The 24909-nt window shown below is 54.8% G+C and overlaps 1 protein-coding gene across 2 annotated transcripts in view; it reads left to right on the top strand.

Annotated features, from left to right (window-relative positions):
* Positions 1 to 24909, top strand: part of TTBK1 (tau tubulin kinase 1) — a 1457642-nt gene that overhangs the window by 189491 nt on the left and 1243242 nt on the right. For both annotated transcript variants that reach the window (XM_069608875.1, XM_069608874.1), the window contains exon 4: positions 21004 to 21077. In XM_069608875.1, the coding sequence (XP_069464976.1) occupies positions 21004 to 21077 (74 nt within the window). The remainder of the gene's footprint in view (positions 1 to 21003; positions 21078 to 24909) is intronic.

The following is a 24909-nucleotide window of genomic DNA, read 5'->3' as shown; positions in this document are numbered from 1 at the left end:
GGTCACTTCCCCTTGCCAGGCTCTGGGCTACAGCACTCAGCGGGCGGCAATCGGACCATCCCTTATCCAGGGGTCTCTGCCCCTTGCCAGGCTCTCGGCTACAGCACTCAGTGGGCTGGCAATCGGACCATCCCTTCTCCAGGGGTCACTTCCCCTTGCCAGGCTCTGGGCTACAGCACTCAGTGGGCTGGCAATCAGACCATCCCTTCTCCAGGGGTCACTTCCCCTTGCCAGGCTCTGGGCTACAGCACTCAGGGGGCTGGCAATCAGACCATCCCTTCTCCAGGGGTCTCTGCCCCTTGCCAGGCTCTGGGCTACAGCACTCAGTGGGCTGGCAATCAGACCATCCCTTCTCCAGGGGTCACTTCCCCTTGCCAGGCTCTGGGCTACAGCACTCAGGGGGCTGGCAATCAGACCATCCCTTCTCCAGGGGTCACTTCCCCTTGCCAGGTTCTGGGCTACAGCACTCAGCGGGCTGGCAATCAGACCATCCCTTCTCCAGGGGTCACTTCCCCTTGCCAGGCTCTGGCCTACAGTGGTCACTGCCCCTTGCCAGGCTCTGGACTATAGCACTCAGGAGGCTGGCAATTAGACCATCCCTTCTCCAGGGGTCACTTCCCCTGTCCAGGCTCTGGGCTACAGCACTCAGGGGGCTGGCAATCAGACCATCCCTTCTCCAGGGGTCCCTGCCCCTTGCCAGGCTCTGGGCTACAGCACTCAGCGGGCTGGCAATCAGACCATCCCTTCTCCAGGGGTCTCTGCCCCTTGCCAGGCTCTGGGCTACAGCACTCAGGGGGCTGGCAATCAGACCATCCCTTCTCCAGGGGTCTCTGCCACTTGCCAGGCTCTGGGCTACAGCACTCAGGGGACTGGCAATCAGACCATCCCTTCTCCAGGGGTCTCTGCCCCTTGCCAGGCTCTGGGCTACAGTGGTCACTGCCCCTTGCCAGGCTCTGGGCTACAGCACTCAGCGGGCTGGCAATCAGACCATCCCTTCTCCAGGGTTCACTGCCCCTTGCCAGGGTCTGGGCTACAGCACTCAGCAGGCTGGCAATCAGACCATCCCTTCTCCACGGGCCTCTGCTCCTTGCCAGGCTCTGGGCTACAGCACTCAGCGGGCTGGCAATCAGACCATCCCTTCTCCAGTGGTCTCTGCCCCATGCCAGGCTCTGGGCTACAGCACTCAGGGGGCTGGCAATCAGACCATCCCTTCTCCAGGGGTCACTGCCCCTTGCCAGGCTCTGGGCTACAGCACTCAGCGGGCTGGCAATCAGACCATCCCTTCTCCAGGGGTCACTTCCCCTTTGCTAGGCTCTGGGCTACACCACTCAGCAGGCTGGCAATCAGACCATCCCTTCTCCAGGGGTGTCTGCCCCTTCCCAGGCTCTGGGCTACAGCACTCAGCGGGCTGGCAATCCGACCATCCCTTCTCCAGGGGTCTCTGCCCCTTGCCAGGCTCTGGGCTACAGCACTCAGCGGGCTGGCAATCAGACCATCCCTTCTCCAAGGGTCTCTTCCCCTTGCCAGGCTCTGGGCTACAGTGGTCACTGCCCCTTGCCAGGCTCTGGGCTACAGCACTCAGCGGGCTGGCAATCAGACCATCCCTTCTCCAGGGGTCACTTCCCCTTGCCAGGCTCTGGGCTACAGCACTCAGGGGGCTGGCAATCAGACCATCCCTTCTCCAGGGGTCTCTGCCCCTTGCCAGGCTCTGGGCTACAGCACTCAGTGGGCTGGCAATCAGACCATCCCTTCTCCAGGGGTCACTTCCCCTTGCCAGGCTCTGGGCTACAGCACTCAGGGGGCTGGCAATCAGACCATCCCTTCTCCAGGGGTCACTTCCCCTTGCCAGGTTCTGGGCTACAGTGGTCACTGCCCCTTGCCAGGCTCTGGACTATAGCACTCAGGAGGCTGGCAATTAGACCATCCCTTCTCCAGGGGTCACTTCCCCTTGCCAGGCTCTGGGCTACAACACTCAGGGGGCTGGCAATCAGACCATCCCTTCTCCAGGGGTCTCTGCCCCTTGCCAGGCTCTGGGCTACAGCACTCAGGGGGCTGGCAATCAGACCATCCCTTCTCCAGGGTTCTCTGCCCCTTGCTAGGTTCTAGGCTACAGCACTCAGGGGGCTGGCAATCAGACCATCCCTTCTCCAGGGGTCTCTGCCCCTTGCCAGGCTCTGGGCTACAGCACTCAGTGGACTGGCAATCGGACCATCCCTTCTCCAGGGGTCACTTCCCCTTGCCAGGCTCTGGGCTACAGCACTCAGGGGGCTGGCAATCAGACCATCCCTTCTCCAGGGGTCTCTGCCCCTTGCCAGGCTCTGGGCTACAGCACACAGTGGGCTGGCAATCAGACCATCCCTTCTCCAGGGGTCACTTCCCCTTGCCAGGCTCTGGGCTACAGTAGTCTCTGCCCCTTGCCAGGCTCTGGGCTACAGCACTCAGCGGGCTGGCAATAAGACCATCCCTTCTCCCGGGGTCACTTCCCCTTGCCAGGCTCTGGGCTACAGCACTCAGCGGGCGGCAATCGGACCATCCCTTATCCAGGGGTCTCTGCCCCTTGCCAGGCTCTCGGCTACAGCACTCAGTGGGCTGGCAATCGGACCATCCCTTCTCCAGGGGTCACTTCCCCTTGCCAGGCTCTGGGCTACAGCACTCAGTGGGCTGGCAATCAGACCATCCCTTCTCCAGGGGTCACTTCCCCTTGCCAGGCTCTGGGCTACAGCACTCAGGGGGCTGGCAATCAGACCATCCCTTCTCCAGGGGTCTCTGCCCCTTGCCAGGCTCTGGGCTACAGCACTCAGTGGGCTGGCAATCAGACCATCCCTTCTCCAGGGGTCACTTCCCCTTGCCAGGCTCTGGGCTACAGCACTCAGGGGGCTGGCAATCAGACCATCCCTTCTCCAGGGGTCACTTCCCCTTGCCAGGTTCTGGGCTACAGCACTCAGCGGGCTGGCAATCAGACCATCCCTTCTCCAGGGGTCACTTCCCCTTGCCAGGCTCTGGCCTACAGTGGTCACTGCCCCTTGCCAGGCTCTGGACTATAGCACTCAGCGGGCTGGCAATCAGACCATCCCTTCTCCAGGGGTCCCTGCCCCTTGCCAGGCTCTGGGCTACAGCACTCAGCGGGCTGGCAATCAGACCATCCCTTCTCCAGGGGTCTCTGCCCCTTGCCAGGCTCTGGGCTACAGCACTCAGGGGGCTGGCAATCAGACCATCCCTTCTCCAGGGGTCTCTGCCACTTGCCAGGCTCTGGGCTACAGCACTCAGGGGACTGGCAATCAGACCATCCCTTCTCCAGGGGTCTCTGCCCCTTGCCAGGCTCTGGGCTACAGTGGTCACTGCCCCTTGCCAGGCTCTGGGCTACAGCACTCAGCAGGCTGGCAATCAGACCATCCCTTCTCCACGGGCCTCTGCTCCTTGCCAGGCTCTGGGCTACAGCACTCAGCGGGCTGGCAATCAGACCATCCCTTCTCCAGTGGTCTCTGCCCCATGCCAGGCTCTGGGCTACAGCACTCAGGGGGCTGGCAATCAGACCATCCCTTCTCCAGGGGTCACTGCCCCTTGCCAGGCTCTGGGCTACAGCACTCAGCGGGCTGGCAATCAGACCATCCCTTCTCCAGGGGTCACTTCCCCTTTGCTAGGCTCTGGGCTACACCACTCAGCAGGCTGGCAATCAGACCATCCCTTCTCCAGGGGTGTCTGCCCCTTGCCAGGCTCTGGGCTACAGCACTCAGCGGGCTGGCAATCCGACCATCCCTTCTCCAGGGGTCTCTGCCCCTTGCCAGGCTCTGGGCTACAGCACTCAGCGGGCTGGCAATCAGACCATCCCTTCTCCAAGGGTCTCTTCCCCTTGCCAGGCTCTGGGCTACAGTGGTCACTGCCCCTTGCCAGGCTCTGGGCTACAGCACTCAGGGGGCTGGCAATCAGACCATCCCTTCTCCAGGGGTCACTTCCCCTTGCCAGGCTCTGGGCTACAGCACTCAGGGGGCTGGCAATCAGACCATCCCTTCTCCAGGGGTCACTTCCCCTTGCCAGGTTCTGGGCTACAGTGGTCACTGCCCCTTGCCAGGCTCTGGACTATAGCACTCAGGAGGCTGGCAATTAGACCATCCCTTCTCCAGGGGTCACTTCCCCTTGCCAGGCTCTGGGCTACAACACTCAGGGGGCTGGCAATCAGACCATCCCTTCTCCAGGGGTCTCTGCCCCTTGCCAGGCTCTGGGCTACAGCACTCAGGGGGCTGGCAATCAGACCATCCCTTCTCCAGGGTTCTCTGCCCCTTGCTAGGTTCTAGGCTACAGCACTCAGGGGGCTGGCAATCAGACCATCCCTTCTCCAGGGGTCTCTGCCCCTTGCCAGGCTCTGGGCTACAGCACTCAGTGGACTGGCAATCGGACCATCCCTTCTCCAGGGGTCACTTCCCCTTGCCAGGCTCTGGGCTACAGCACTCAGGGGGCTGGCAATCAGACCATCCCTTCTCCAGGGGTCTCTGCCCCTTGCCAGGTTCTGGGCTACAGCACACAGTGGGCTGGCAATCAGACCATCCCTTCTCCAGGGGTCACTTCCCCTTGCCAGGCTCTGGGCTACAGTAGTCTCTGCCCCTTGCCAGGCTCTGGGCTACAGCACTCAGCGGGCTGGCAATAAGACCATCCCTTCTCCCGGGGTCACTTCCCCTTGCCAGGCTCTGGGCTACAGCACTCAGCGGGCGGCAATCGGACCATCCCTTATCCAGGGGTCTCTGCCCCTTGCCAGGCTCTCGGCTACAGCACTCAGTGGGCTGGCAATCGGACCATCCCTTCTCCAGGGGTCACTTCCCCTTGCCAGGCTCTGGGCTACAGCACTCAGTGGGCTGGCAATCAGACCATCCCTTCTCCAGGGGTCACTTCCCCTTGCCAGGCTCTGGGCTACAGCACTCAGGGGGCTGGCAATCAGACCATCCCTTCTCCAGGGGTCTCTGCCCCTTGCCAGGCTCTGGGCTACAGCACTCAGTGGGCTGGCAATCAGACCATCCCTTCTCCAGGGGTCACTTCCCCTTGCCAGGCTCTGGGCTACAGCACTCAGGGGGCTGGCAATCAGACCATCCCTTCTCCAGGGGTCACTTCCCCTTGCCAGGTTCTGGGCTACAGCACTCAGCGGGCTGGCAATCAGACCATCCCTTCTCCAGGGGTCACTTCCCCTTGCCAGGCTCTGGCCTACAGTGGTCACTGCCCCTTGCCAGGCTCTGGACTATAGCACTCAGGAGGCTGGCAATTAGACCATCCCTTCTCCAGGGGTCACTTCCCCTGTCCAGGCTCTGGGCTACAGCACTCAGGGGGCTGGCAATCAGACCATCCCTTCTCCAGGGGTCCCTGCCCCTTGCCAGGCTCTGGGCTACAGCACTCAGCGGGCTGGCAATCAGACCATCCCTTCTCCAGGGGTCTCTGCCCCTTGCCAGGCTCTGGGCTACAGCACTCAGGGGGCTGGCAATCAGACCATCCCTTCTCCAGGGGTCTCTGCCACTTGCCAGGCTCTGGGCTACAGCACTCAGGGGACTGGCAATCAGACCATCCCTTCTCCAGGGGTCTCTGCCCCTTGCCAGGCTCTGGGCTACAGTGGTCACTGCCCCTTGCCAGGCTCTGGGCTACAGCACTCAGCAGGCTGGCAATCAGACCATCCCTTCTCCACGGGCCTCTGCTCCTTGCCAGGCTCTGGGCTACAGCACTCAGCGGGCTGGCAATCAGACCATCCCTTCTCCAGTGGTCTCTGCCCCATGCCAGGCTCTGGGCTACAGCACTCAGGGGGCTGGCAATCAGACCATCCCTTCTCCAGGGGTCACTGCCCCTTGCCAGGCTCTGGGCTACAGCACTCAGCGGGCTGGCAATCAGACCATCCCTTCTCCAGGGGTCACTTCCCCTTTGCTAGGCTCTGGGCTACACCACTCAGCAGGCTGGCAATCAGACCATCCCTTCTCCAGGGTTGTCTGCCCCTTGCCAGGCTCTGGGCTACAGCACTCAGCGGGCTGGCAATCCGACCATCCCTTCTCCAGGGGTCTCTGCCCCTTGCCAGGCTCTGGGCTACAGCACTCAGCGGGCTGGCAATCAGACCATCCCTTCTCCAAGGGTCTCTTCCCCTTGCCAGGCTCTGGGCTACAGTGGTCACTGCCCCTTGCCAGGCTCTGGGCTACAGCACTCAGCGGGCTGGCAATCAGACCATCCCTTCTCCAGGGTTCTCTGCCCCTTTCCAGGCTCTGTGCTACAGCACTCAGGGGGCTGGCAATCAGACCATCCCTTCTCCAGGGGTCTCTGCCCCTTGCCAGGCTCTGGGCTACAGCACCCAGGGGGCTGGCAATCTGACCATCCCTTCTCCAGGGGTCTCTGCCCCTTGCCAGGCTCTGGGCTACAGCACTCAGTGGGCTGGCAATCGGACCATCCCTTCTCCAGGGGTCTCTGCCCCTTGCCAGGCTCTGGGCTACAGCACTCAGTGGGCTGGCAATCGGACCATCCCTTCTCCAGGGGTCACTTCCCCTTGCCAGGCACTGGGCTACAGCACTCAGTGGGCTGGCAATCGGACCATCCCTTCTCCAGGGGTCACTTCCCCTTGCCAGGCTGGCAATCGGACCATCCCTTCTCCAGGGGTCACTTCCCCTTGCCAGGCTCTGGGCTGCAGAACTCAGTGGGCTGGCATTCAGACCATCCCTTCTCCAGGGGTCTCTGCCCCTTGCCAGGCTCTGGGCTGCAGCACTCAGCGGGCTGGCAATCAGACCATCCCTTATCCAGGGGTCTCTGCCCCTTGCCAGGCTCTGGGCTGCAGCACTCAGCGGGCTGGCAATCAGACCATCCCTTATCCAGGGGTCTCTGCCCCTTGCCAGGCTCTGGGCTGCAGCACTCAGCGGGCTGGCAATCAGACCATCCCTTCTCCAGGGGTCACTTCCCCTTGCCAGGCTCTGGGCTGCAGCACTCAGCGGGCTGGCAATCAGACCATCCCTTCTCCAGGGGTCTCTGCCCCTTGCCAGGCTCTGGGCTACAGCACTCAGCGGGCTGGCAAGTGGTCACTGCCCCTTGCCAGGCTCTGGGCTACAGCACTCAGGGGGCTGGCAATCAGACATCCCTACTCCAGGGGTCTCTGCCCCTTGCCAGGCTCTAGGCTACAGCACTCAGGCGGCTGGCAATCAGACCATCCCTTCTCCAGGGGTCTCTGCCCCTTGCCAGGCTCTGGGCTACAGCACTCAGGGGACTGGCAATCAGACCATCCCTTCTCCAGGGGTCACTTCTCCTTGCCAGGCTCTGGGCTACAGCACTCAGGGGGCGGCAATCAGACCATCCCTTCTCCAGGGTCACTTCCCCTTGCCAGGCTCTGGGCTACATCACTCAGTGGGCTGGCAATCAGACCATCCCTTCTCCAGGGGTCTCTGCCCCTTGCCAGGCTCTGGGCTACAGCACTCAGGGGGCTGGCAATCAGACCATCCCTTCTCCTGGGGTCTCTGCCCCTTGCCAGGCTCTGGGCTACAGCACTCAGCGGGCTGGCAATCAGACCATCCCTTCTCCAAGGGTCTCTTCCCCTTGCCAGGCTGTGGGCTACAGTGGTCACTGCCCCTTGCCAGGCTCTGGGCTACAGCACTCAGCGGGCTGGCAATCAGACCATCCCTTCTCCAGGGGTCACTGCCCCTTGCCAGGCTCTGGGCTACAGCACTCAGCGGGCTGGCAATCCGACCATCCCTTCTCCAGGGGTCTCTGCCCCTTGCCAGGCTCTGGGCTACAGCACTCAGGGGGCTGGCAATCCGACCATCCCTTCTCCAGGGGTCTCTGCCCCTTGCCAGGCTCTGGGCTGCAGCACTCAGGGGGCTGGCAATCGGACCATCCCTTCTCCAGGGGTCTCTGCCCCTTGCCAGGCTCTGGGCTGCAGCACTCAGCGGGCTGGCAATCAGACCATCCCTTTTCCAGGGGTCTCTGCCCCTTGCCAGGCTCTGGGCTGCAGCACCAGCGGGCTGGCAATCAGACCATCCCTTCTCCAGGGGTCACTTCCCCTTGCCAGGCTCTGGGCTGCAGCACTCAGCGGGCTGGCAATCAGACCATCCCTTCTCCAGGGGTCTCTGCCCCTTGCCAGGCTCTGGGCTGCAGCACCAGCGGGCTGGCAATCAGACCATCCCTTCTCCAGGGGTCACTTCCCCTTGCCAGGCTCTGGGCTGCAGCACTCAGCGGGCTGGCAATCAGACCATCCCTTCTCCAGGGGTCTCTGCCCCTTGCCAGGCTCTGGGCTACAGCACTCAGCGGGCTGGCAAGTGGTCACTGCCCCTTGCCAGGCTCTGGGCTACAGCACTCAGGGGGCTGGCAATCAGACATCCCTACTCCAGGGGTCTCTGCCCCTTGCCAGGCTCTAGGCTACAGCACTCAGGCGGCTGGCAATCAGACCATCCCTTCTCCAGGGGTCTCTGCCCCTTGCCAGGCTCTGGGCTACAGCACTCAGGGGACTGGCAATCAGACCATCCCTTCTCCAGGAGTCACTTCTCCTTGCCAGGCTCTGGGCTACAGCACTCAGGGGGCGGCAATCAGACCATCCCTTCTCCAGGGTCACTTCCCCTTGCCAGGCTCTGGGCTACAGCACTCAGTGGGCTGGCAATCAGACCATCCCTTCTCCAGGGGTCTCTGCCCCTTGCCAGGCTCTGGGCTACAGCACTCAGGGGGCTGGCAATCAGACCATCCCTTCTCCTGGGGTCTCTGCCCCTTGCCAGGCTCTGGGCTACAGCACTCAGCGGGCTGGCAATCAGACCATCCCTTCTCCAAGGGTCTCTTCCCCTTGCCAGGCTGTGGGCTACAGTGGTCACTGCCCCTTGCCAGGCTCTGGGCTACAGCACTCAGCGGGCTGGCAATCAGACCATCCCTTCTCCAGGGGTCACTGCCCCTTGCCAGGCTCTGGGCTACAGCACTCAGCAGGCTGGCAATCCGACCATCCCTTCTCCAGGGGTCTCTGCCCCTTGCCAGGCTCTGGGCTACAGCACTCAGGGGGCTGGCAATCTGACCATCCCTTCTCCAGGGGTCTCTGCCCCTTGCCAGGCTCTGGGCTACAGCACTCAGGGGGCTGGCAATCGGACCATCCCTTCTCCAGGGGTCTCTGCCCCTTGCCAGGCTCTGGGCTACAGCACTCAGTGGGCTGGCAATCGGACCATCCCTTCTCCAGGGGTCACTTCCCCTTGCCAGGCACTGGGCTACAGCACTCAGCGGGCGGCAATCGGACCATCCCTTCTCCAGGGGTCTCTGCCCCTTGCCAGGCTCTGGGCTACAGCACTCAGCGGGCGGCAATCGGACCATCCCTTCTCCAGGGGTCACTTCCCCTTGCCAGGCTCTGGGCTACAGCACTCAGTGGGCTGGCAATCGGACCATCCCTTCTCCAGGGGTCACTTCCCCTTGCCAGGCTGGCAATCAGACCATCCCTTCTCCAGGGGTCACTTCCCCTTGCCAGGCTCTGGGCTACAGCACTCAGTGGGCTGGCATTCAGACCATCCCTTCTCCAGGGGTCTCTGCCCCTTGCCAGGCTCTGGGCTGCAGCACTCAGCGGGCTGGCAATCAGACCATCCCTTCTCCAGGGGTCTCTGCCCCTTGCCAGGCTCTGGGCTGCAGCACTCAGCGGGCTGGCAATCAGACCATCCCTTCTCCAGGGGTCTCTGCCCCTTGCCAGGCTCTGGGCTGCAGCACTCAGCGGGCTGGCAATCAGACCATCCCTTTTCCAGGGGTCTCTGCCCCTTGCCAGGCTCTGGGCTGCAGCACTCAGCGGGCTGGCAATCAGACCATCCCTTCTCCAGGGGTCACTTCCCCTTGCCAGGCTCTGTGCTACAGTGGTCACTGCCCCTTGCCAGGCTCTGGACTATAGCACTCAGGGGGCTGGCAATCAGACCATCCCTTCTCCAGGGGTCACTTCCCCTTGCCAGGCTCTGGGCTACAGCACTCAGGGGGCTGGCAATCAGACATCCCTTCTCCAGGGGTCTCTGCCCCTTGCCAGGCTCTAGGCTACAGCACTCAGGGGGCTGGCAATCAGACATCCCTACTCCAGGGGTCTCTGCCCCTTGCCAGGCTCTAGGCTACAGTACTCAGCGGGCTGGCAATCAGACCATCCCTTCTCCAGGGTCACTTCCCCTTGCCGGACTCTGGGCTACAGCACTCAGTGGGCTGGCAATCAGACCATCCCTTCTCCAGGGGTCTCTGCCCCTTGCCAGGCTCTGGGCTACAGCACTCAGTGGGCTGGCAATCAGACCATCCCTTCTCCAGGGGTCTCTGCCCCTTGCCAGGCTCTGGGCTGCAGCACTCAGCGGGCTGGCAATCAGACCATCCCTTCTCCAGGGGTCACTTCCCCTTGCCAGGCTCTGTGCTACAGTGGTCACTGCCCCTTGCCAGGCTCTGGACTATAGCAGTCAGGGGGCTGGCAATCAGACCATCCCTTTTCCAGGGGTCTCTGCCCCTTGCCAGGCTCTGGGCTGCAGCACTCAGCGGGCTGGCAATCAGACCATCCCTTCTCCAGGGGTCACTTCCCCTTGCCAGGCTCTGTGCTACAGTGGTCACTGCCCCTTGCCAGGCTCTGGACTATAGCACTCAGGGGGCTGGCAATCAGACCATCCCTTCTCCAGGGGTCACTTCCCCTTGCCAGGCTCTGGGCTACAGCACTCAGGGGGCTGGCAATCAGACATCCCTTCTCCAGGGGTCTCTGCCCCTTGCCAGGCTCTAGGCTACAGCACTCAGGGGGCTGGCAATCAGACATCCCTACTCCAGGGGTCTCTGCCCCTTGCCAGGCTCTAGGCTACAGTACTCAGCGGGCTGGCAATCAGACCATCCCTTCTCCAGGGTCACTTCCCCTTGCCGGGCTCTGGGCTACAGCACTCAGTGGGCTGGCAATCAGACCATCCCTTCTCCAGGGGTCTCTGCCCCTTGCCAGGCTCTGGGCTACAGCACTCAGTGGGCTGGCAATCAGACCATCCCTTCTCCAGGGGTCTCTGCCCCTTGCCCGGCTCTGGGCTACAGCACTCAGTGGGCTGGCAATCGGACCATCCCTTCTCCAGGGGTCACTTCCCCTTGCCAGGCTGGCAATCGGACCATCCCTTCTCCAGGGGTCACTTCCCCTTGCCAGGCTCTGGGCTACAGAACTCAGTGGGCTGGCAATCAGACCATCCCTTCTCCAGGGGTCACTTCCCCTTGCCGGGCTCTGGGCTACAGCACTCAGGGGGCTGGCAATCAGACCATCCCTTCTCCAGGGGTCTCTGCCCCTTGCCAGGCTCTAGGCTACAGCACTCAGGGGGCTGGCAATCGGACCATCCCTTCTCCAGGGGTCACTTCCCCTTGCCAGGCTCTGGGCTACAGCACTCAGCGGGCTGGCAATCAGACCATCCCTTCTCCAGGGGTCTCTGCCCCTTGCCAGGCTCTGGGCTGCAGCACTCACTGGGCTGGCAATCAGACCATCCCTTCTCCAGGGGTCACTTCCCCTTGCCAGGCTCTGGGCTACAGTGGTCACTGCCCCTTGCCAGGCTCTGGACTATAGCACTCAGGAGGATGGCAATCGGCTCCTACCCTCTCCAGGGGTCGCTGCCCCTTGCCAGACTCTGGGCTATAGCACTCAGGAGGATGGCAATCGGTTCCTCCCCTCTCCAGGAGTCGCTGCCCCGTGCCAGGATCTGGGCTATAGCACTCAGTGGGCTGGCAATCAGCTCCACCCCTCTCCAGGGGTCGCTAGCACTCAGTGGGCTTGCAATGAGTTCTTCCCCTCTCCAGGGGCTGCTGCCCCCTTGCCAGCCTCTGGTCTATAGCACTCAGTGGGATGGCAAACAGCGCCTCCCCTCTCCAGGGGTCGGTGCCCCATGCCAGGATCTGGGCTATAGCACTCAGTGGGATGACAATCAGCTCCTCCCCACTCCAGGGGTCGCTGCCCCTTGCCAGGCTCGGGGCTATAGCACTCAGTGGGCTGGCAATCAACTCCTCCTCTCTCCGGAGATCGCTGCCCCTTGCCAGGCTCAGGGCCATAGCGCTCAGTGGGCTGGCAGTCAGCTCCGCCTCTCTCCAGGGGTCACTGCCTCTTTACCAGATCTGGGCTATAGCGCTTAGTGGGCTGGCAGTCAGCTGCTCCCATTTCCAGGGGTCACTGACCCTTGCCAGGATCTGGGCTATGGCATTCAGGAAGCTTGCAATGAGCTCTTCACCTTTCCAGGGGTCGCTGCCCCTTGCCAGGATCTGGGCTATAACACTCAGTTGGATGCCAATCAGCTCCTCCCCTCTCCTGGGGTTGTGCCTCTTTCCAGGATCTAGTCTATAGCACTCAGTGGGCTGGCAATCAGCTCCTCCCCTCTCCAGGGGCCGCTTCCACTTTCCAGGCTCTGGGTTGTAGGACTCAGGAGGCTTGCAATGAGCTCCTCCCCTCTCCTGAGGTTGCTGCCCCTTGCCAGGCTCTGGGCTATAGCACTCAGAAGGCTTGCAATTAGCTCTTCCCCTCTCCTGGGGCCACTGCCTCTTTCCAGGATCTGGGTTGTAGCACTCAGTGGGGCTGGCAGTCAGCTCCTCCCCTGTCTAGCGGTCGCTGCCTCATGCCAGGATCTGGCCTATAGCACTCAGGACCCAATTCTCAACTGGTGTTAAGTACCGAAAAGGTTGTTAAAAGCGTTAAAAGACCTTTTCGGTACTTAACACACATTCTGAAGGTGGCGCATTCTTCCGAAGATGGTAGGAATGCGCCACATTCGGAATACATGTGGTGGTTGCTAGCATGGGTTGGAAACCAACCTAGCAACCGCCACACTCATTACCTGCTTCTTTAGACTGGTATTCTTGTGGCACTCCTCCAGTTTTATATGTGCGTTAAAGTGGCGCACATATACGGTACCATTTTGGTGCCGGTATTCTGGAGGAGTGCCACAAGAAACCAAGAACACTTTCATATACACCAAAGCAAGCAGCTTCAATGTTGTATCCTGCAAAGACGAAGCTGCTTACTTGGGTGTATAGGAAAGTGTTCATATACACCTGTGTTTTCGGCAGCAGTTTTCTAAAATACAGAATATGTCGTTATTTTACAAAAATGCTACAGAGATTTCAGGATTGCGCCTGTTAAGCCAAAAACAGGAGCAATACTGACATTGCACTGTCGTGCACTACGAGGATGCCCAGGCCCACTTGAGAAGACTGGTGGAGCCTGGGCGTCCTCATTTGACGCAGTGAATTGTGCTCTTTAGCCCCACCTCTTTGGGTCCCATCGTGACTCGCACACTGTCTACCTCTGTCTCCTTTCATGCTGTGTCAGCAATCCTGGCCACCCCAATAATGCCAAGGATTGGTTGGGCCATTTCTAAGGTAGGAGGCAGAGCGGGCGTTTGGGAGGGCCAGTGGCACACAATGCTGTGTTTGTGCGTGCAGGCAGCACCAGGATTTGCTAATCTCTATGTGGGTTTTGCGAATCCTGTGTCCAAAAGCGCCCTGGTGATCACCTGACTCATCTCACATGAATCCTGTGTCCAAAAGCGCCCTGGTGATCACCTGACTCATCTCACATGTTCTGGCATAGACTGATGTCAGCGGTGGGAAGATTGCGCCAATCGGCGTTTCCAGCTGCTTTGCGTTTCTAGCGGCTAGAATGCGGCCTAGGAGTCAGTAATCCATGACAGCTGCTTTGCAGACATTTTTAGGCCGCCTTGCAGAAGTTGAATGCTGAGTAATGGGTTTAAAATTAAATTATGTAGATACAGCCATCTGGCACTTGCTCAGTAGCCAGATAAGATTTGGAAAATGTTAAAAAGAACTGCAGAACGGAATTTCAGTGTTGCGTAGAAAGCGCCTATTGGGGGAAGCGCCATTCTTCTTTTTTGTGCACTTTCCAATATATTCCTATGGACTGATGAATCAGCACACATATGTGCACTCCCTATGCTGCTTTCATCTACTTTGCCCCCAGATCGGTCTTAAACAAACTTAACAAAAATAGAAAGGGTCAAAAATTGAATTGGACATTTTGCTGTAGATTTTTTTGCAGGGCTCAGTCATGGGCAGCCAATAACCTTCACGGATTCTGGACCTTGGTTCGAACCTTAACTGTCGATCTATATTGCAAGGAGGACATACACTAAATTAATGTTTTATAACACGCTTAACACTGGAGACCAGTCTCTGAGGGACTGGGAATCGAACCCTTTACTCTGCGTTGTCTTGCTTCCAAGAGCCTCCCGGGCAAGTGGCTTCTTTGCATATAGGGAGCACATTTCAGAGATGAGGTGCTTTTTTCTATCATTCACTAACCTCACTTCAGTATGAGCTTTCCGCCTGCCCTAGATGCGGGCATATCGATCAATCGTCTGCTTCCTGTGTTTGCAGGATGTGGCCTAGGACCAGGGGAGCATTCTGGGAATGGAACTGGATATCGCTGGCAGCGCTTTCTCCTCGGGAAGCGGGTGTGGGAGGGAGATGTTCCGTGCCCCAGCCCATGCTTAATATTCTAGTCCAGAACTGCCCACTGTCCAGCAGCAGCTCTTCATGGATCTGTGGAGTAAAGGTCGTGTACTCACCTGGACTCGTTCTCTTCGTTCAGACACATCAGTGTTGCATGGTTGAGTCCCAGTGCTCCTGCGCAGTGACTAGTTTGGCAGCCATTTTCTGGAGCACTTGGAGAAGGGAAATTGCATGTGTTCTACAGGCTGTGTTTGGAATTTGTGTAGTTTAGTATGGGGTTGAAGGTGGTTTGAATACCGGGCTGTGCTGAGGGCAGAACTTACTGAGTGCACGTCTGAGTAGAGGGAGGCAGTGGAATTTGGCTATCCAGTCATTTTAGAGTTGAGAATCCTATCTAGGCTTTCTAACATGGCTAATTGGCTGACCCAGAAAGAGCGATGGGGTTAGACCGGCGGGTAGGTTGATGGCTGAACACAAGTTCTCTTTACGTCCATTGGGTTTCATAAAACTCGCGGCCATCCAGGAGTCACCGAGCAGTCATAAGGACATCCGTGGCTTGGTTTTTACTTGTTTGCTACGCGCAGGTATGGGTGAATTTCATCCTCATTCCAGTGGTAGAGTGGAGTGTGGTCTCCAGAGTTCTTTGGGAGGGCCAGATTTAGATAGCAGAGAGTATTGTAGACAGAGAAGACCCTTGTGCGCCCCCCATAAACCTCGGCAGGAGAGAGGGCTGAGAAGGGCCAGCTGGGAGGGAGGGCCTGACTGGGCAGGATTTTGTGGTTGGTGGTGTTGATGGCCCGCTCAGATCTGAAAGCATTGGATGATAAGTCTTGCGTTCCTCCGCTGCTTTAAGTCTAGCATCCTAGATCTTAATGTGGGTTGTTTCTTTGCCATTTCCTGGATGGCAAGCCAACTGCAGAGGGTAGAGTGAGTTGAGGTGAGCCCGGAGTCGGGTAGTAGGATTTTGGAGGGTTTGTAGAGTTGGGCAGTGAGCCTTCGGTTGTTGGGAATGGTTGGATCGCTGCAGAGTTTTCAATATGGTACTGCAGCAAGCGTTTGATGTCATAGTGAGCGTGGAGACGAGGGGGTTCCCTTATCCGCGGGAATGACTTTGTTATTCTCTGCAGTTTTTCTTTCAACAGTTTGGTGGTATCTGCATTTGCTGATCATCTAGATGGCAAATCAGTTTGTCCGCTTTTCTGCTAGAGGATTATTTTGCGCGAATTCTTAAACCAGCAGATTTTCATTGTTGCTCAATGCAATACAGAAGAGGGGGCAGCAGAGTCTGTGTTCTGACGGATGCTCTGCTTGACAGAGAGCATTATCCCACCCGGATAGGTGCAGGGTGGCAGGGCCGAGGCTTGGTAGAGTGGCAAGAGGAGTTTCTTCAAGGATCTGGTCCAACATGTGGAGGGCGGATGTGTTGGTTGTCGTTGGCAGCCCAGGGTGGGTGACACTGGAGGGGAATGGCACATGATCTGTTCAGGGAAGGACTATGCCACGCCAGCCACCAACTGCTTCATTCTCTTGGCTATCCACGTGGGCAGGGACTTTGGCCTGTGGCTCTCTGCGCACGTCTTGGAGTCGATTGACGCAGGATCAGCTGACGGCCTTTGATGGGGAGTTTGCTTGTGTATTGAAGTTTCCCAGCAGGAGCAGGTGGTCATAGACATGAAATCACATGAATGGTGTCAGGAGTTGTGATTTGTTGTTGTGATGCATGCAGCGAAGGGGCGTGTGGGTGGTTTCATGCGACTTAGGCTGTACTTGCAGACTGCCCGTCTTCATGCAGGCTAGTTTAGCTTGCTGTGGGGGGGTTTGCTGAGAATGAGATGTGGTTTGTATCCGACAGACTTCTTCCTCTCTGGCTGCCTATTTGGTAACGTTGCGGTCTAGAGGGCGCAAAGATTCTGGGATAGAGACAGTTAGGGATTTGTTGTGGGAGAGGTTTGTGTTTTTTGTTCCGGTTTCCAAATGCACAGACATACCGTTTAGAAATGTGTGCTGTAGAGGTGTGTTTGTGGTAGGACGCCATAAATGTTGATTAGATTTGCTTTCTCCAGGGTTATTTTGATGGAGTTTAGAAGGGAAACATCACTGCTTTCTTTGGGTCCAGTGGGGGTGGTGGGGGTGTTTTTGAGCATCTGAGGACTGAGGGAGTGAAGAGGGGTGGATGAGCCAGATGACGTGTGGGCCAGTTTGGGGGAATTGCAGTGCGTGGGGTAAGTGCTGTAGTGGGTAGCATTGGTGTGGCAGTCGGTGGCATGACTGTTACAGTAAGTTGAGTGCATAGGGGTTGGTGTTGAAGTGGGTGAAGTTATTTCGCAGCGGATAGTGGAGAAAATGGAGTACATTGGGTGAGTGGGGTGGATTGGAGTAAGTGAAATGCATGGGTGACTGTTGGGGTGAGTATAGTGTGTGGGATGGGAGGAGGATTAAGTGTGGAGTGTTAGGTAATTCTTTTGGAGTCAGCTGGTGAGTGATGGACTACAGGGGATTAGCTTTGGAGCGAGGGAAATGTTGGCTTGGCCCAGGTGGCATATGTTGGCATTCTTGCTTCACATTTGTTTAAGTCGGGCCCCAGTAATGCCACACCCGGGGAGGCTGCAAATGAACATTGAGGTGGATTGGCAGAGTTGTGGATGGGACTCTGCCGAGAGAGCAGTAAGGATGGGGGTGTGAGTCAGAAAGGAGGTGCATTTCTATAGCTTTCTGTTGGATTCAGTACTGAAAAAGTACGGGGTGTTGCCTGAAAGGATCAGCAGAAGCCAGGGGGTGCTGCAGGCCAGGACTGAGGTGCCCGGGCACAAATGGGTGGGTGGTTCAATGCTGAAGTGGCGTTCTAGTCTAGTATTGAGGGGCTTCATCGGAGCAGCATGTATGCCTCAGTACTAGAAAAGCATAGTACCGCTGGCCAGGATAGAGGTGGACTGTCAGATGTGTGCCTCGACTCCAGTGCTGGAATACCTGGGGGTGCTGCCAGTCAGGGCTGCGGTATGGCATATTGGTCTCAGTAATTGGGTATCGGGGCAAGGGCTGCAGGTCACGAGTTCGGGGGCTTGGTGCAGCTGTGTGAGTCTCATTAGTGGTCAATGGCAGCCTTGTGCCATAGCGTAACACGAGCTGGTGGCTAGGAGTTGGGGTGCATTGTCAGAGCTGTGTGCGAGTCCCAGTACTGAGAGCTGCAGGTTAGGGTTCGAGGTGCACTGGTAGAGCTGTGTATTGGTCAAAGTAAATAGCAGTAGATGCTGCTTGCTTGGAATGGGGTACATTGGTAGAGCTGTGTGTGGTGATGTAAGGCAAGTGGTCCTTTATAGCGCACGTCTGACTATAATGTTGGCCTCGCACTGCGTGGCTTCGTCAGAGATAGGGGTGGAAGGTAGTGTTAGTGGCAGGAGTGCAACGAAGCCTACATTTCGGGGGCTAACGGGTTATGGGTGGGGCCACTTTAGAAATGGGAAGGGGCACATTTAGAGGCTCCACCCCCTCTGTTCTACCCAAAGGGTTGTCTGGCGGGGAGCCCATATATCCTATCCCCCTTTCCCCACCTGTCCCTCTCCTACCAATAACTACACGCCCCCCCCCCCACCCGCCAGAATCAGCTCCTCGGTCCAGCATTACACATAAGCGAACACATATATACACACACACACACACACACACACACAATTACACATTCACTCACTCATTTTAAACATTCCATTTACCATACACTCACTCATTTGCATGCACACCCAACCCCCATACATCAAACACTCATTCACACACTACATACACAGCCTTTCACACAGCTAGTTTCAGAAAAGGCTTCCCTCGTGTCTCTGCTTAACAAAAAGCACGTTTTACATCAGCCCCCTCCCCTCAGATGTGAAAGAATAACGTTGTTATATGTTCTCTTGCATCCGTGGGGAGGGGGCTGATGTAACACTTTAAAGCCGCCGGTTTTAGCAAGGTCTTCTCTCCCCTCTTTGAGTATGAAAAAGCTCTGCCTCTCAGCTCAACTTTCGGGGGTGGGTGGGGGCTGAAGCCCAGCCAGCTCAATGGCGTTGCGCGGCTGGTTAGTGGGATAGTAGGGCACGCAAGGAGCGGAGAGGTTGCAGTGTGGATGAGTGCAGGTCGGAAGCACCCATTGCCTGTGTGCCGATTAGGTGGTCGGCTGTGTTCAGGCGGGAAAACGTACCCCGGGGCGTGTTAGCCATGGGGCAGTCAGAGGGTTGAGAACATAGTTCCGGGTGTATTGGGGTTCAGTGGAGAGGCATTGGGTTTAGGGATAGGGAAATGTTAGGGGAGGAATCTGCTTACGGTGTGCTAGACCCTGTGGGTCGTCTCGTGCGGTGTGAATATGGTTTAAAATGTAAGATTTAGCCAAGGGTCAAAGGAGGGGGGTACTAAAGGGTACAACGTTCCCTTACTTTATGCGATCCACAATACCCCAAGACGGCCACTTTTTCAAAAATACCTATTGATTTTTTTATTTCTTCCCCATTGGGGACTCGAAGCGGAGCCCTGTTGATATCAAGCCAACATACTATTGCACTGCGCTACCTCACAGGTGGTGGCAGAGAATTGTTTATTTCAATAGGCTGCTTGGAACACAAAACCCATTTCCAAGTAGCCAAAGCACCCAGCTTGATCTCGATCTGCGTATGAATGGCTGTGGGCGAGGACCTGTTAGCAGGCAATAGGAGGGGTGTGTCTGAGCCGGGCCATATTCTTTAAGAGGTGCGGAGGATGGTGAAAGGGAGGCTGCAGGAAGGAGCCCGCGAGTGGGACACACTTATGGATATCATTTAAACGCATTTTCTTTCATTGTGTTTTCTTCCGTTTTACTAGAACTGTTGTAAAACACAATGTTGCAGGGTGGAGTGGAGGCAGGAAAGGACCCAGGTTTGGGGCTTGGGGTAACCTGGGTTTGTTGTGTATCTGGTTCACTTAGCTGAAAAGGCATGTACGAGTTGTTTTCTGAGTATCCGGTGGTTTGATTTCAAGAGAAGATGTTTGGGTCGGGTGTTCCAGAGGGGGGTGGTCAATATGGAGAAATAGGATCCTACTACTCTTTGTCTCTTAATTCTAAGAGCCCTGGAGGGTGTGCATTGCTGAACAATGTTTGTGAAATAGCCTGGGCCCTTTCCATGGCAAGCCTGATGGGCAATGTGGCTTGGAAATGTATTCTCTTGTTGGCGGAGAGCCCATGCAACGTGCAGGGGGGAAGTGTTCGGGTCTTTTCATCCTAAGGAGTTGTGTGGCCTGCCACTTAACAGTGTGTGAAGCTGGAAGAAGCAGCTTCTTACGATTGCTTTCACTGAAGGTTCTAGAGCCAGGCTACTAGCCATAGGTTCCTTATTGTGGATGAAGTTTGGCCCTGCTCCTTGTGTTAGAAGGATTGCGTTTTAGCCGGTTTGCCACCATCCATGCATCCACGTCTCTGAGGCATATCTTTAGGTCTGGTGAATTTGTTGTAGAGTTATTCACCAGTTTGGAGATAAGTTGAGGTCTGCACATTTGCCGCAGGTGAGGCCAAACAGGCTGATGAGTTCCAGTAGGGGAGTCATGTAGATGCTGAGCAGATGAGGCAACAGTGTGGAACCTGGGGGTATTTCGTAGTCGAGTGGATGTGGCTGGGACTTTAAAAGGGCCATAATAGTGATTTTGGTTCTGTTAGTGAGGAAAGTAATTCAGCATAGCACTGTTCTTTTTACTTCAATCTTTCCCAGTCTTTTAGAAGAATCTTGTGGCTAATGCTATCAACCGCTGCCGAGGTATCCAGAAGGATAAGAGCACTCGGAGTTGCCGTTCACGTTGTTCTTTAGCATACCCCATATTGAGCACACGTGTGACCCTCGTGGTTTGAAACCAGGTTGTACCTCGTGAAGCAGGTTGTTTCGAGGACATTTCTGAGTTATCCTTATATGAACGTATCCAATATTTTCTGTATGAAGGGAGTGTTTGTGATTGGGCAATAGCTTGCGCGGTAGCTTGTATCTGCCATCTGACTGTATAGGGGTGGCATGACGGAGGTTGCTTTTAGTAGTAGGGGGACATACCCAGTGGTGATTGAGTATTTGATTAATGATAAAAATGCAGGTGTCAGATCTGGATGTTTCATGATGATTATAAACAGGTTGGGTGCAGAGTTACAGGAGTCAATGGTAGCGAGCAGGTCCTCTGGAGAGTATGGGCGGAAAGTGGTTTGCATTGGGAGGCTTGATTCCACAGATGAGGTCTCGTGGGTGGGGTGTGGAGGTGATGGTTTTTTATTGCCAGGTATTCTTGGATGAGTAGTATCTATCTTTTGATGAAGTGTGTTGTGGTATGATCGCATAGCTCTTGGGATGGCACTTAGATTGTGTTGCAGGCTATGTTGTTCTGGTTCCATGCCTTTGGAGTAGCTTGCTTTGTTAGTTTCAACGATTTCTGACTTGCACATACGTAGCTGTTGGTTGCAGGCAAATCTTTCTGGTCATAAATTTATTTGGTCTTCTCCATATTTTATACAATGTACGTTTCTCTTTTTGACCAGAGTACTGTAATAGCAGTGTGTGATGTCTTTGAGAATTGAGGTGCTTCATATAGTGGGATCCAACTGACCTGTTCCCTCTTCTCTTATGTTGCCCACAGGGAAGGATCACGTTTGCAGGTTCATTGGCTGTGGAAGGAATGAGAAATTCAACTACGTCGTCATGCAGCTGCAGGTGAGTCCTGGATATGTCTCGGGCACAGCTGTGGGCTCAGGGGGTTGAGTGCTGAAGCTTTGCTGTCCAGGGTGCCCAGCAGCACCAGCGGTTAGTATCCATGGCTGGTGGAGGTATCTCGGGATGCTGATGGAAGCCCTTATTGATGTATTTTTATGTCCAGTTCATTTACTCTGGATGACAACCCTTATATAACACCCCTCTCTCAGAATCCCCCCGACCCCGCTGAGCCAAGAAGTAGGTTTGTTTTGCAAATTTAAAAGGTTTATTTGAAAATTAAACAATATATATCTATCACACTTTTATAGTAAATTAATATTTGATATCACACTTGAGAATATGATGTTGATCAACAATGGATAATGTTATAGTGGTACACTCTTTTTAATGGCTTAGAAGTTGATATAGAGAGGATAAAGTAGCTGAGAATGCTTTTATGGCTTCAAGGACAATGCAATGATGAATGAAAATGCAGTACAGAAAATAAACTTGATATGATTTCAACCAAAACAATGTAATCACTTTTCCCCCTGGTAGCAATTCACCCACCCTAATGCAATGTAAAGAGATGGAAGAAAAGCACACAGTTCTCAGGAATGCAATCAAATATAATTCAGTTTCCCCCCCTAGCCAGTTTAGAGGAAAAGGGATGATTTTAACACAGGCAAAGTACTTTAAAGGTGGTATGCAAAGAAGTGAAAAATATGCTAAAATGATTTTAATTCCCTCTAGAGGTTCAGGGTGGGTGACATCTACTTTGTATTAGTTCAGAATCACTTTAGCAATGCTCTATGAATGATTGTCAGGTTGCACACGAATTTCAGCAAGGAAAGCAAGGACAAATATTTTTACACGTGGCTGAAATTAAGCAAAATGTCAAATCGCGGCAAATTTAGTTGCGTGCGTCGAGCACAATTACGGAGGCACTATAAGGAGTAGGAAGTCGGTTCTAGGCTCGTTGGAAAGCTAGAATCTTAGCTTTACGATGACAGTTAGAACTCGCTCCTAGCACAAACGGTTCCGGAGATACGGCCGATTTAGTAAAGGTAGTTTTTCGGATTTGAAATTTTAAAGCTCAGAATGACAGATGACAGTTTTCAGTTTTAAAGATGACAGAATGACACGATTCTAGGAGGCAGTTCTAATAGGCTAAAATAGTTTGGATTAGATTATTTTAAACTAAGAGATTGGTTTTGGCACAGTGCTAGCTGGGTACTCACACTAGATTTTGGACAGGAATGCGACTTCGTCACTGATCGGGTCAGGATTGGCTGGACTTCTGCTAGCAGTTCTTCACAGCGATCTGGTCTCTGGTTCTCTCTGGTCCCGGATATAGCAGTGCTTTCTGGATACGGCTACAGGTTCTTGGAAAAGTTCTTGGCAAAGAATTCAAACAGCTCGCCCGGCTGTTGAATAGTTTGGTTGGTTTTGAGGCCTGCTGAAGAGGATTGAACTTGTGGATTCAGGCCTCTCTGCTACAAATTCTGGAGTTAATTTCTGGTCTCTGGAGATTGATGGATTTGAAGTCTGGATCTCTGGATGTAAAGTCTGAAGTCTCCCGGCAAAGCGTCCCGCAAGAAAGTGGAAAGTGAATTTCTCTACCTGGGTTTCAATGTTCCTTTTATGTGTTTTGAAAATGGGTGTGTGCCTGGGCCTAGCTAAGCCTGCCCCTTTCACTTATCATTGGCCAAGCTTTCCTCTCTCCCTTGATTGGGGGAAAGAAATGGAGTGTCAGATTGATGCTGTAGGATTTATGGTCAGAGGAACCTCGCCTTGTCAAATTGCTCACAAATCTATTTCTGATCCAAATACATATTTATCTATGTACCATTTTTCTAATGTTATAGGTCCAGTTAACATATTTTCTGTAGCACCAAACCATCCGATCCCTGTCTTTGTACGATGTTGTGTCCACTTATGACAGAATTCTCCCCTTTTCATCCCGGTAACAACCTCTAAACCTTTCCAGATTTTACACAAATGTGCACCAGGGATATGGGTTTCAGATGATAAAGTGTCAGATTTTTAACATGCATACGTTTGGAGTAACAATCTTTTTTCCCCGCTACTATCCCCAAGAACATACCACAGGGTCCTAACACCTCTTAAAATGTGCACAGAAAAATCGCAAGAATGATGATGTTATTTATATAATTTTGACAAGTCCGCACTGTAAATTATCCATCTTTTTAAAATCATGCTCTGGCCCCAAAGGGGTGTGGTTTTCCAAAGCACATGGTGGAATTTCTGGTTTATCCACTTCCCCCAAGCTCAGCTTGCCCTCACAGGCACTGCCCCTCCCAGTTTCTCTCAAGAGGAATCCATTTTACGACCCCCCCCAATATAACATTTGCCTTAGTCCAGGACAGGGCTTTGTTCAACTTCCTGCAGTCTGCAGGTACCACTCCCCTAATCCAATCAGAGAGGTGTCATCTCCTTTTGGCAGGGGCAGCAGAATGCAGCCAGGCCTGGGAAGAGTTGTTGAGCCAGTTCAACTCCTGTCGGGGGTAGTTGTCAGGCAGGATTCAGCTAAATGTCACTTTAGTTCCCAGTTTTCTACATTCAAATCCAACTTACAATTTTTGCACATGCAGCTAGAATGCTGATTCTAAGTTCAAAACTATGTCATTTAAACAATTGCAACCTATGTGACACTCACAAGTAGGTCACTCATTTATCCTAAACATTTCGATTTTAGTGGCTTTAAACCCAAATTCACTTAAGCTGCTGACATCCCCAGCTATTTTTTATATATACATTAAATAATTACTTCCTTCAAGTCATTTCAGAATATAGTTTTACATTGTATCCACCTCTTAGCAAGTCTTTCCTTGGCCTGGTTTGGGTTCATTTGTTCAATTTTACACAAAAGTCTGGTGGCTTTAAAATGCCGGCTTTCTGATAGTGGTGAGCACCAGTATTGCATCCATTTTTGACATTAAGAAAATGAATTCCCCACAGTTCCGGGTTGCTTTTGGCAATCAGCATTGCCATTCCCAATGGTTTCAGGCTACTGTGTGTGTAGCCCAATGGTGGTTTTGGGCAGTACCCTCCTGTGCTCACAACATAGGCAAAAATGGGTGGCAGCCTATTCTTCATGTTTTCCCTGTGCACTCTCTGGGGAGTTCTGGCCGTCATGATGTTTTCAATGCCAGTAATGCACAGTTCTATGGTAGGGCTTGGATGCATGGGTAAAAACATCCCACAAGCCCCCCCTTTTGCGATGGCCATTCTGATCTTTCACTGATGGAACTCGCAAGATCTGGGATGTTCGCCTCATCTTCTTCCAATTCCGTAGATGGCACAGTTCAGCATCTTTTCCTCCCTCCAGTCGATCAATCAGTTCTCCTTGCTGGTCCTGATGGGAATATTGGGCGGTACCCCGGGCCCCTCGGATCTTTGCTCCCGGTCTCCGGGTCGTTCTCCTTGGTCAGTCTCCGTGGTTTCATCGTGGTTTCATCTCTCCTAGGATGATAAAGCAAAAGCGGCAATACCTATTCATAGACATTTTTCCACCACTATTGATATAGTGGGGCGGCATATACATTTTATACATCAGGATACATTTTGCAGTCTTATTTTAAAACAAGATATAACATGAAACATTTTTTTTTTCAAATCATAATATTTTAGAGACTATATGTGTGATATTTTCGGATGGGAACTGAATTAATCTGGAGCGGTCCCCTCTGGTTTTGCAGAGGACTCCTCCAGTTGCTGCAGTGTGTGCCTGGGATGGCAACACTTTAGCTGATTTATATGTACCCACTTGTCTTCCCCCTCTGCCGAGCTGCCTTTGGGGATGCGGATCTTGTAAGCTACAGGGGAGATT

This window comes from Ambystoma mexicanum, chromosome 4q (genome assembly GCF_040938575.1).
Source record: "Ambystoma mexicanum isolate Mex_15411 chromosome 4q, UKY_AmexF1_1, whole genome shotgun sequence".
NCBI classification, from domain to species: Eukaryota; Metazoa; Chordata; class Amphibia; order Caudata; family Ambystomatidae; genus Ambystoma; species Ambystoma mexicanum.
This window is presented reverse-complemented; position numbering and strand designations above follow the sequence as displayed.